Genomic DNA, 13,443 nt, shown 5'->3' with positions numbered 1-13,443 from the left:
ATATCTGCCAGGTAAGTATGTATGAAACTTTATTGTAACATAACAATATCATGTTTCAGTGGAAGTATGCTGATGTACTTATTAAGTGGTTAGGATAACTGTACTTTTGTGTTATATAAATAAGTTTTTTTTGTAATCAAGAGAACATAAATTTAACTTCTTTTATATTTCCAAGTTTTGTAAAAAGTTCACCGTGCTTATCTAGAAATATGGGAGCTTTTGAATTTAACCCTCCGAGGTTTTGAGAGGTCTTGAAATCTGTGCAATAAATCATATGTAAAATGAATATTTTCATTTTACATATTACTTAATGTGAATTTGTTTTTCATGTATAATTTTGAAGCTGAATACCCATACAGGCAGTCCCTGGTTTATGCTGGAGGTTTTGTTCTCGACAAAAAAAAAAAAAAGCTGTAAACCTGAATATAATAATAATAATTGGAATAAATGGCTTACAGCATCATAAAACCGGTTACGGCGCCATAAAATCGCTTATGGCGTCGTAAGATAGCCAATGGCACCCTAAAATCAGGTTATCGGACCTGTGAACCAAGCACCGTAAAGTAGGAACACCTTAACCTGGGGACTGCTTGTACTTGATTATAATACTATGTTAACCCTTAAACGCCGAAGCGGTAAAAAAAAAAAATGTCTCCCGTGTGCCGGAAGTGTTTCAGAGTGAGAGCGGAAGCGGAAAAAATATTTTTTTCAAAAAATCACAGCGCGCTTAGTTTTTAAGATTAAGAGTTCATTTTTGGCTCCTTTTTTTGCCATTGGCTGAAGTTTAGTATGCAACCATCAGAAATGAAAAAAATTATCATTATCATATATAAATAATGCGATATATGATAGCGCAAAAACGAAATTTCATATATAATTGTATTCAAATCGCGCTGTGCGCAAAACGGTTAAAGGTAACGAGTTACTTTTTTTTCGTTGTAATGTACACTAAATTGCGATCATTTTGGTATATAACACATTGTAAAACGATAAAAGCAACACAGAGAAAATATTATCACAAAATAATGCATGAATTCGTAACGCACGTACGTAAACAAATATTTTTTCAAAAATTCACCATAAATCTAAATATTGTCCTAGAGACTTCCAATTTCTTTCAAAATGAAGAAAAATGATTGAATATTACTATACTGTAAGAATATTAGCTTACAAATGCAGTTTTCGACCATATCTGACTAGGTAAAGTTGACCGAATGTAGAATTTTTTATATATATATTTTTTTATATGCAATTATTTTGGAAATAAGAAAAGCTACAACCTTCAAATATTTTTTGTTTTATTCTACATGAAATTGCGCACATTTTCATATATAAAACTCTATGAAATGCCTAATATGAAACGGAGCAAATATTCCGAGAATGGAACATACGCATTTCGGAGATTTGTGGCGGAGAATCCGCGCGCGGAGGGAAGGAAAGATTTTTTTTTTTAATTCACCATAAATCTAAATATTGTGCTAGAGACTTCGAATTTGTTTCAAGATGAAGATAAATGACTGAATATTACTAGACTGTAAGAGTTTTAGCTTACAATTGCGTTTTTCGACCATTTCGGTAGAGTCAAAGTTGACCGAACGTGGTTTTTTTTCTATTTATCGTGATTTATATGCAAATATTTTAAAAATGAGAAAAGCTACAACCTTCAATTATATTTTGTTGTATTCTGCATGAAATTGCGCACATTTTCATATATAAAACTTTATGTAACGGCTAATTTAAAATGGTGCAAACATTACCACAATCGCACGTATGATTTTTTTCGGAAGAGTTACCGCGCGGACGTAAAGAAAATGTTATTTTTTTCATAAATTCACCATAAATCGAAATGTTGTGCCAGAGACTTCCAATTTGTTGCAAACTGAAGGTAAATGCTTGAATATTACTAGAATATAAGCGGTTTAGCTTACAATTGCGTTTTTCGACCATTTCGGTAGAGTCAAAGTTGACCGAAGGTTGAAAATTTGTCACATCATTTTTAATATGAAAATATTTCAAAATTGATAAAAGCTACAACCATGGGTTGTTTTTAGTTGTATTGTGCATGAAATTGCGCACATTTTCATATATAAAACTTTATGTAACGGCTAATTTAAAATGGTGCAAACATTACCACAATCGCATGTATGATTTTTTTGGAAGAGTTACCGCGCGGACGTAAGGAAAATGTTTTTTCATAAATTCACCATAAATCGAAATATTGTGCTAGAGACTTCCAATTAGTTGCAAAAGGAAGGTAAATGATTGAATATTACTAAAATATTAGAGTTTTAGCTTACAATTGCGTTTTTTGACCATTTCGATAGAGTCAAAGTTGACCGAAGGTTGAAATTTTGGCACTTATCGTTATTTATATGAAAATATCTCAAAACTGATAAAAGCTACAATCATGAATATTTTTTTGTTGTATTCTTCATAAAAATGCGCACATTTTCATATATAATACTCCATGTAACGGCTAATTTAAAATGGTACAAAAATTATGTCAAAGTGACGAAATAATTTCCAAGATGTGTCACAGATACTTTTTAGTGCGGCAAGAAAGAAATTCGCGCTTGCGCGCCTGCGTAACGATTGTAAACAAAACAATACCTTGATCCGTGAACTCCCAGCATCCCCCAAGGCGCGTGATTCAAGAGTTTTTGGCTGGTAGGCCTAAAAGTATTTTTCCGCGAATTTTTAAAAAAACTTTTGTATGTCGACGTAAAATACGTCCAGTCGGCACCCGAGAGACAAAAAATGTCGACGTAAAATACGTCCAGTCGGCGTTTAAGGGTTAATCAGTGCAAAACTAGCCAAAAAAAATAATTAAAACAAAGTAACCATAGAAAAATTACAATTGAAAATTTACATTTGACATTTGAATTTGCTGAAAATATTTTACAGATGGCAAACTCAGTAGTTAGGAATAGAATGACATAATTTTTCAAAATCTCAGAGTCAAATTCTCAGTTTTTGAACTTCTATGATTCTTTTCTAGACCATTATTAGTGAAGCCAGATGTGAAGCTCATCCAAGTATCAAGATGCAGAGCAGTGGTGACAAAGAGAACACTTTGTCAGAGAAGGTAGACGAAAGTATAATGAGCCAAGAGGAGGAGGAAGAGGAAGAGGAGGGGCACCACTCGTACCACACGATGGAGGAGGATAATGAAGGGGAGAGATTGCCGAAGAAGTTGAAGTTCGATCATCCGAGTCTGAGATCACCACCCTTCTATTTTAATCTCCATCGCCATTGCCCAAAAGGTATGTTTGGCTATTGGAATTTAACGGTGAACCCTCTCTCATATTGAAATTTGCGTGATGCTTGGTCACAAGCTATATGCTGTGAACCTTGTAGCTAAAGGAGAAGGAAAAGGTATTTCCGTTTAGTGTTTTTCCTTTATTTTTCAGTATACAGTCGACCCCGAGATTTGCGGGGGATAGGGACCACAACCACCCACGAGTAGCTAAAATGTGCGAATACTTAACACCCCTCTAAAAATGCTTATAACTGCCTATTTTGATAGTTCAGACACCAAAAACGCCATCTAAAAATGCCTGTTATACCTGCCTGTTTTAATAGATTTATCATGAAAACTGTATTTAATAGATTTATCATGAAAACTGTAATTAATAGATTTATCATGAAAACTGTATTTAGTCTTGAAAGTAATTTGTGAATATTTCTCTATGAAAAATTCTGCTATTAGGCAAATTTTTCTCAAATAATGTGGATATACATTCCACAGAAAAATCAGTAAATAGGTTCAGCTGCAAATCCAAACCACAAAAAGGGGTTGGTTTGACTGTAACCTTAAGGCCTAGAAAGTACAGTAGAGAAATTTTTCAAATGCTATTGTGTTCTTTGTTGTTGTGCAATATTACCTCTTATACACCATTAACTGTTACAGCAATACTGGAATCTGTTGTGTTCTACAATGATTTCAATTTAATTTTTTACCGTAATTATTTTTTCTAAACCTGAGATACTTCAAGCCAATAACTGTAATAGCCATTTTACACAAGATAACGTAATACCTTGTTTTTCCTCTTTTGTACACCATGAACAGGTCATGACTTGGGAAAAATCAATAAGGTTGTCGAGTATCTTCAACGTGCTAATCACAAGGCCAGCAGAACGCACTTTGACCCTGAAGCTGTGAGAACAAGCTGTAGTCTTCGAGAATTTAACAGCCTTTTGTTAGAATTTGCAAAATCACAAAATTAGAAAGGCAAACCAGCATTTTGGTAAGAGCTATAAGATCTACAGTACTACATAACAGCATTGTAAAATAGACATCATCCTCATTATTTGTTGAAACTTTCATTTTACTCTTAATCAGTATTTAGGATGTCTTTATCAGTGTATGTTGTTGGATTAAGGAACTGATATTCATTTTCTGTAGATATAGGCATAGGTAGAGCCAAGTATTAGGGAGGAATAATTTTATTAAATTTTTTTTCATCATTCTGATATGTTAAAGAGGATTTCATACCAGGTTTCATATTTATTTGATGTTTATGTGTGACTTGTGTTTAATAGCAGAGCATTGCCCAATTAAGTTACAAAGTTCAAATAATCTATAGGCCAGATAGGAAATTTAATGCTACATTTTCAATTATTAGGTGGTTAGTTCCTTTAGAGCTATATTTCCTTTTACCATGCTCCATATGTGATTTGAATCAGTGACCTGTGATGCATTTGGATAGTGCTTACCTTCACATTGCTAGGAGGTCTGTTAACAGAAATGTTGACCATATTATGCCTAGGTCATACATACTTTATATGTCTTTACAATATAAAAACAACCTCATTTTGCTTCTGCTTTACTGACCAGAACAGATCGATGGAACAGATCGATGTCTCTGCAACGAGTTCATCTGCCAACACATTGAATTTGCCTTGAATAAACCTTGTTAAGATCGACGTATGATTTGGATGCGCTCATAAGAGCAGGGCTCTTGCTGCCTCACACAGAGTGAATGGATGGGTACCCCCTGTTTTCTTTTAAAGGATAGAGCTGTTGTGTTGTCCAAGTGGACTATTATTACTTTGTTGCTGATCTCTGTACAGAAAGCTTTTAATCTCCAGTGGATGGCTAATAATTCCTTCACATTTATGTGCCAGCTCTTTTGTTCTACAGTCCAAACTCCTGAAACTCCCCAATCAAGGTCCAAGGCACCTGAATAAAACACTAGGTCTGGGCTTGGAGGAAAGAGAGGTTTCCATTCTAAAAGTATTGCTCTTGAATTCCACCATACAAGGTACTCCTTTATCTCTGCTGTTACTGGGGACACAAACGAATCTGGGTGCTTCTGATTCCAGTTGATTCTGAGGAAAAATTGTGGGTTTCTCATGTGCAACTGACCCAGAGTTACGAAATGTTGATGGATGAGAGCCCCCAGAATGCTCATCCAGGCCTTCAACGAACAAGACTGAAAGGAGAGAAACTTCTATATTTTCTGAAGGCAGGCATTGATTCTTTTTTGGGGGAGGGAAAAGCCTGAAAAGCTAGAGAGTTGATCCTCATCCCCAAATATACAATCTCTTGAGAAGGGACTAAATAAGATTTCCCTAAATTTATGAGAAGATCCAGTTCTTGGGCTGATGCCAGGGTTTTCTGCAGGTCCTCCATACATTTCAACTTTGTCTGAGAGCAAACAAGCTAGTGGTCGAGGTAGAGAGAGATCTTCACACCTAGGTGTAACCTCTTTGCCACAGGGGCTAGGATAAGGGTAAACACTTGGAGAGCTGTTTAGAGGCTGAAGCACAGAGCTCTGAACTGGTAAATTCTTTTCAGGAAAACGAATCGTAGGAACTTTCTCGATTCTGGGTGAATAGGGATATGGAAGTAGTACGCGTCCTCCATGTTGATTGAGATCATCCAGTCTCCTTGAAGAATTGAGGACAATATTGCCTGATTCATTTCTATTTTGAACTTGGTCTTCGACATGAACAAGTTCAAGGAGCTCCCATCTAGAACTGGTCTCCGGCCTTTTGAGACCTTGGGGACAACCTTTTGAGTCAGGATCCTCTGCTACTTCTACAGCCCTCTTTGCTAACAGTGATGCCACTTCTTGGACAAGAGCTAAGAATTTCTCTGATTTGGCAGAGTAAGCTGTCAGAATTAGTGGAGAGCTGGCTAAGGGAGGTTTTCACATGAAAGGAATAGTGTACCCTTCTTTGAGAACCTTCAAAACCCATGGTTCTGCCCCTCCCACTTCCCAACTCTGCCAAAACTGAAGGAGCCTTGCTCCTACTGGGGAAACTTCTTGGCTTACCTCTGCCATGAAAGGGCTGATACTGATTGGAAGATGAAGAAGAAGCATGAATATGACTGGCTGTCATCTCCCTAGGGCACTTTGCAGACTACCCCAAAAGATCTTGAGTAGATTTTTTCTGAAGATCTAAAGAAATTTGCAGAACTGTGGTTTGAGGAAACAGGTACTTGATCAAGTGGCGAGAGCAAAAGAACTGATCTCTGAGAGTGGGTCACTCCTTTAGTAGTAAAGGAGCACTAAAGCTCCTTCTTCTCGAGGATGCCTAAGGCAAATAGGGATCCTAATTCAAGACACCCATCTGTAATACCTGTAATGCCCTTATCAAGGCAGGATATAACACCAAGCAAGTGCAATACCGAGTCCTTCGAGATGGCAGCACACTCCTTAATCTCGCGGGCTAATGCTCCTACACACCAGTCCATAGAACTCATAACTACCAAAACAAAATTTTTTCAGAAGGTGGTCCAGTTCTAAGGTCGAGAACATAATTTTGGCTGAGTTGAAGGCTGATCTCCTGGAGGGGTCAGTAAGAACCAAAGAAGTCTCCCTGGGAGGAGGCAGTAACTCCCAGGGCAAGAGCTTTCCCTGTCTCGTGTGAACAATGCCTCCTAGTACACAGCTTAGGAGGAGGGAAACAAAAGTGGACTTTCCCTTGCTCTCTCTCCTCCGAGAGCCTTGGTAAAAACCAGCTTCGGAAGCTTAGAGGCACCCTCTACCTGGTTATCCATCTGGTAAATAGAAGCCAGGGAAGCCAGAGCTGCTGTTGAAAAGAAACCAGGGAAATTTGCTAGCAAATATTTAAGCAAAGATGAATATACTGTAGGAGTATCCTTATCTACTTCCGCTTCTACTTCTTCTCCCAAAGAGACAGGAGACAGGTTGAAAGGGATTTCAGCAGGCGCTAGAGGTTTCTGAAATAGACCCAAAATACGATCCAGTTTCCATTGGATATCCACTGTTGAAGGATCTACAGAAGTAGTTTTCATTCCTGAAGGTTGGAAGGCATTGCAAGTCCTGGTAACTGAGGAGCAAATGAAAAACTCACTGAAGGAGGCTGATGCACCAAAGGGAACTGAGGCACTGATGGGAGCTATGGCACCAATGGGCACTCAGGTGCTAATGGAGACTCGTGCACCATAGGGAGCTCTTGTGGAGCCAATGGGTGCTCTGTCAACGACGGGCGCTTGTGAGATGGCTGAATTGTAGAGGGAATATGTACCGATGGGCACTTTGAAGCCTCCGGGAGACTAGAAGGCAACAAAAGCAGAGGAGCCAATGGCTCTCAGGTGCATGGTGCTTCTTAGGCCTAGAAGAACTTTCAGTGAGCACTGGATACACTGACGCTGATACAGGGTCCCCTTCTAAAGCGGATACACACACATTACTCTGAGCCTCTATGGACTTGCAGACTGAATGCATGAGTGACGAGTGAGGAGCAGGAGGGGTACCTGGCACCAACGGATGCTCAGATACACACTATGCTCGGTGTAGGAACACCCACTTGGGAAAAACACTTGGGACTGACCCAGAAAGTACACAATGGGCATAGCTCAGTATGCCCAATCACCAGCCTTCTTGGAAGGCATAGGAGAAAGCGAATCCTTCCTCATTCATCTTTTCAATGGAAGAGATTCATCCGCAAGGTGCCATTGGTGCCTGATGGCGATTCCTCTGAGCTAGACACACTTGAGGAAAAACAGGATACTTGCTTAGAGATGCCTTTTCAGTGGCGCTCTGTCGATACCTGGGATACTACGACAGGATCGACTGAGGGGGCAACTAACCGTGGGCAGACCCCACCGACTTCCCTTGGGCTACCGATATGATTCCTCCCAGGTTTAGGGGAGTATGACAGGGACCTTTGCCTAGGAGAATCAGTGGGATAAGCAGCCACCACCTCCACTGCATAACACTTTCATAAATTTTACCTACCATGTCCATGAGAGCTTTGACATTAGCTCTCAATTGTTCCATGGCCTGTAACATTATAGAAATTTTCTGGTCTACCTGCAGTTCAAGGCTGGCAACAGAATTGAGTATGGCTGCAAGGGAGCCAGGGTCAGGATCGGGTTGTAAAGCTTGATACAAGGGAACGAGTGTGACAGAAGGAGAATGAGAAATAGATATCGTCAGCCTGACTAGCTAACAACTGCCTACTGCTAGCTCTAACACCCGCGTTTCTCTTTTTATCTGAAGCTTTTTTATGTGATCTTTTAAAGTCCTCCACACCTTATCCCCCCAATTTTCACATTTGTTATTAGTTAATTGCAGTGAACAATTCTGACCCTTACAATTAAAGCAAACTGAATGTGGGTCGTAACAAGCTTTGATTAGCTTAGAATTGCAGCTTTTGTTGCAATACCTTATGCTTTGTGTACTAGAATCGGACATGCCGGCTTTAACATAAACAAAGCCTAGTCTAGGTTCAAACAAAAGCAAGACAAAATCGAAATACTGAATTCCTGTATATCTAATCAATGCCAAAGCGGCTAATAAACGTGAGAGTACTTCACCAAATGCCAGAGACATTGATTGAGAAGATTCTACCAGATTCAGATTCTGCAGCTGCTATAAAACCAATGTCAAGGTTATCAGCGGCAGAAAAAAAACGGACTTGTTTACAGGGTTGGTTCCACGCTTTGCTGGTGGTGGTGGGGTAGTCGTCTAACCAAAACAAAATAGCGCTACTGTGAATTTCAAATTCTAGCTGCCACGGATAGTGAAACTATAGCTATGCAATCCCTTGGTAAGTTGCATACATAAAAGTTATTTATAGTATTTGTATTTATAGCATACGCTGATACGTATAGTATATGCTGATATTATGCCTCTTTCACATTTCAGCTTTCCAGTACACTTGGCTAGGGATAGGGAGTGCATATATTTTATATGTACCAGCACATTCAGGGATCCTTAATTGTTTTTTTATTTGTACAGTTAGGAGGAGAAAGAGATTAATTCTTAGCACTGTATAATCTCAAAAACTCGAGAGGAAATTGAACTCCTTTTGGACTGGATCTTGTGCCAATTTTCCTGCCCTTCTTGTGTCCCATAGGACCAATAATTATCTGCAGTTGCCTATCCTATTTCCTTACTGAAGTCATTTTGAAGGATGCTTGGACCATGGTGGTAGAGCTAACAAAAATCCTTTATTTTCTAAATCAACCATCTCCTATAGTATTCAGAGGGATAGAGAGGTGGCTTAAAGTTGTTGGTCCCAGTGATTGTGGGCAGGTGGTATAGCCTTCAGGTGATGAACACAGGAGATACTGTTCCATGACATGTGTAAACAGATGTAATGTAATTTGGTTAGTGTTAACAGAAGTAATGCACTTGGTTATCCTAGTCATGGTCATAAAAAATGGGTGACCAGTATGAACTAGAGAGCCATATGTAGGAGAGGAGTATCATTTGATAACATAGTTGATAGGACAGTGATGCATGAGCATACCAAGCAGGAAATAAGAATCCTGGTAATTATTCATAAGTTTGAAACAGTCTGCAGCCAAGAGAAATTTTGGAGGAAGGTTAGCTTACTGGGTTTCCCAGAATGTGTTGATTTGGGAATCAGAGATACCGACAGTAACCATATTTATCTACAGTATGCTGAAACTTAATGGGGCTATTTTGTCTTCTAAGATAATTAATTCTCACAATTGTACTCACAGGAAATTTACATACTGCCAATTGTGGTTGGATAGCCTTTACTTATTTCTTGGTCAGACATAACGACAAAAGAATTTCAGTCCAACTCTTCAAGAAATCATTTTGCTAGTTCCTTAGTCAACAAGAGGGTGGCAGTAGTGGTCAACCAGACATTTCAGGATGAAGGATGTATGACAGAAAAGTTCAGTCACTAGGGTCGGTGTTTGCAACAATTGGTCTTTGACACCTTGACGTTTCGAAGAATTGTTCCATCCAGGAAAATGGTCGGGTTAGTCCTTCAATCTCAACACAATGAAACTGTTATTGTTTGGCCGTCTTTACAGACTGCAGGTATAACAGCCATCAACCATACCACATTGAAAATATCTCTTCTCGTGCAGTCAGCAAAGTTTAGCAAAGATTGGGTATGGTCAGTACTTGGATTTATGACTTCCAGTTGCTGTTGATGTCTTTTGCATCCATGGTTAGAATGTTGGGGCTTGTCAGCACTTAATATGTGACCCAGGAACCTCAAATGCTGTTGGCATCTAGATGTCTTTTGCATCCATAATTCAAGTCGTGGGCTTACGACTTCCCGTCGCTCTGCCTGCTTTTAAGGATCCTATAGGCTATCAAGTGCCTGAAGGCCTTTTGCATTACCACTTCTGAAGTCTTCACCTCTTTGGGCTGGTTTATTGTGGGATCCAAACCACATCGAGAGCTTAATTCCTATCACCAAAAATAAATTCCTCTGATTTCACGTTAGCAGAGCGGGGAATTGAACCCAGACCCTGAGAACGGTAGTTGAGCACGTAACCGACTCGTCCAATGAGGAACTCCCACCAAGGATAAGTCTCCCTTATGTAAAAGACTGGGGAACAATGACAAATTTTAAAAATAATTTGTATTTTTTCTAGCAAACAAACCAGAGGTCTACATAAATTGCCCACCTCTAGCTACCCTTAATTCCATGTCATGGGCCAAAAGGTCAAGCGAATGCCTACCTACTGGATGGAGGAGATTCCTCCCCTTCTGTCGGTAGCCAACTGCCAATTTCCACCTTGTTTTAAACAGCCAGCTCAGCTCCAGCTAGCGCTAAAAGTAAATCCCGTGTGTAAAGATCTCGTTTGTATGTTAGGAAAAATACAAATTACTTTAAAAATGTGTCATATTTCTTGGAAGTGGCAATGCACCATAATGTAGAGTAAGAGGTTTAAGTAGAGAGCTCCCTCTAAAGAGGATACTTAGTCGAGAAGAATCTGTTTTCTTTAAAACACATCAAGGACAAGTCTCATCTAATATTGCTGTGTTCTGGGTAGTATAACTGAGGTAAAATAAGGTTTATATTTATTGGAAGACATTTTGATATATGTTAACCATGCAGTTAAGGTTTGCAGCTAAGAGTTTTACTGCAAGATAATTCCACTTTGGAAAAATGAGTGAAAAGCAACGAGCCTCCCCAATTCGGTTTGAACTTGTGACCTTTGTTTCAGTGTTTGAGCATTTCCCTTTGAAGCTAAAGGACATAGGTCAAAAGTACTGCTAAGGGAAGATGAAATTTCGGTGTTCACATTATTTTGGGGGTATGAGCTACGTGTAGATTTCATAGCTGACTTGTTAGGTGTCATGGGCAATTAAAGTATTCAGAGTTAAATTATTGTACAAATAAATTGTGTAAATATATATAGTAGGCGTTTTGAAGCTCTGCAGCAATTGATTCTACAAACTGGCCCCCAAAAAAAAATTGCAGAGAAAAGTTCAATGTACACCATTTCATATTTTACAAATCAATATCATTGTAAATATTCAAAGCACTGTCATTTGTTTGTCATTTTCTAGGATTAATATTTATGATTACTATTTATTTTCCATGAAGTCATGGAGGATAAATAAAAATAGTGCATTTATCATGGATGTTTTATTTGGTAATACAGCAAATTTTACTGTTGTTTGTGACAGTAATAGATGCAATATGAAAGAACACCTACAGATATTTAGAAAACCTTTCAACTTAAATTTTTACATTTGCTTTCCTACCCATTACCCAAATATAAATAATGAAAAGGCCTCATCCTACAATACCTTTTACATTAACTTAAAATTGAAACTGGGTGAAAGAAGTTGTTCTTCACTCGTGGATCCCAAAACCAAACCGAGTACAGAAAACACTCATAGTTAAGTCATTTATTTTTATTGGCCTGGAATCCCTCTTGCAACTTGAAGATGACATTTAATGAGGTTGTACACAGAAGCTTGTTATACATTTTGTGGTAAGCAACAGCACTATGATAGTTAGAGGGAAAGAAAAAAAAATCCCACTTCACATACACAAGAGAACACCCATCAAAATGGAACCAGGTTTCCCATACAGAGTTACTTAAGGTGATTATAATTATATATATATTCATATATATTTTATAAAAATCAAAACCCTATTTGCATATCATTTATAAAAAGTATATGCCACTGGGTACATTGTAGAAGTCAGTTTCCTATAGAAAAATTAAAAAAGCTTTAAAGGTCGTAACTTATACAGACAGATCTTAGAAGTGACATCTGACGACAGATCTCTTACACAAATTGGCAAAAGTCTACAGTAACCATATAAGACAGCCATTTTTTAAAGCATTCAAAAACAAACTATTCTGAAAACATTTGCATTGATACTCCTTTCACAGTGCTACTGTCAAAAATAAAGGAAAGATATCCTACATGTAGTAATGACTATACAATGGAGCTGTGTATCTCACATACAATGTCTCTCACCCTTGATTGAATGTCTTCTAATAACATCCTTTGGACATTACTATTAACAGATATCTATTCAACCCACCATGACAGTGGGCTTGAAGAAAACTCATCCACTAAGACAAGCAAGCAAAGGTGAGCTCCATTATTAGGGTGACCAGAGGCACAATAGCATCTGAGCTGAGCATTATCACTAGCACTATACAAATATATTATCAGCTGGAAGTGCCTATTTTTTTTTCTCGCTCTATCAAACTGTGCCTCATTTATACATTCACTCAGGATATTGTCTCTGCTCCCTCTACTGCACAAGAATGTTGGGCTGCTGGGTTTGATTGGTCTCCGTACTATGTTGGTTGAAACAAAAGGTATTTGTGAATCATAACCTAAGCTTTAGCATGATTACAAAGTCAATGTAACAATAAAACACTGGTGAGCAGCACTAATGAAATTTCCAGCGAGCAATAAACTGTGAAGAAAGGGAGCAGCGAATGCTCAGCCACAACACTAAATTGGCTCCCCACTGGTATTGCTCTTTTGCACAAGAAGACAAATAAACAGATGTCAAAGTTTGCAAGTGATGCCAAACGCCAGTGGTTCGATGCAGCGCACAAAAACATATGCACTAAGATATCACACTTAGGAAAATCTACTGCGTCTTCTCTTTGTTACCAATTGGGAGAGCAGCTTTCACCCTGAAAAAAAAATAAGGTAAATAAGTTAATTCCCCACTTTAATTCCACTGCTGTTCTATTTTGTTTGTTTCTTC

The 13,443-nt window shown here is 38.3% G+C and overlaps 2 protein-coding genes across 3 annotated transcripts in view; one reads left to right on the top strand and one right to left on the bottom strand.

Annotated features, from left to right (window-relative positions):
- LOC135205207 (TRMT1-like protein) overlaps nucleotides 1–11,834 on the top strand; it is an 84,850-nt gene extending 73,016 nt beyond the window's left edge. The window contains exons 6-7 of the mRNA XM_064235570.1: nucleotides 2,999–3,263; nucleotides 4,070–11,834. Of these exons, the coding sequence (XP_064091640.1) occupies nucleotides 2,999–3,263; nucleotides 4,070–4,227 (423 nt within the window). The 3' untranslated portion in view covers nucleotides 4,228–11,834. The remainder of the gene's footprint in view (nucleotides 1–2,998; nucleotides 3,264–4,069) is intronic.
- The window catches only part of LOC135205331 (reticulon-2-like), a 119,820-nt gene continuing 118,206 nt past the window's right edge, over nucleotides 11,830–13,443 (bottom strand). For both annotated transcript variants that reach the window (XM_064235779.1, XM_064235780.1), the window contains one exon: nucleotides 11,830–13,369. In XM_064235779.1, coding sequence (XP_064091849.1) covers nucleotides 13,324–13,369 — 46 coding nt within the window. In that variant the 3' untranslated portion in view covers nucleotides 11,830–13,323. The remainder of the gene's footprint in view (nucleotides 13,370–13,443) is intronic.

This window comes from Macrobrachium nipponense, chromosome 49 (assembly GCF_015104395.2).
Source record: "Macrobrachium nipponense isolate FS-2020 chromosome 49, ASM1510439v2, whole genome shotgun sequence".
Classification (NCBI taxonomy): domain Eukaryota; kingdom Metazoa; phylum Arthropoda; class Malacostraca; order Decapoda; family Palaemonidae; genus Macrobrachium; species Macrobrachium nipponense.
This window is presented reverse-complemented; position numbering and strand designations above follow the sequence as displayed.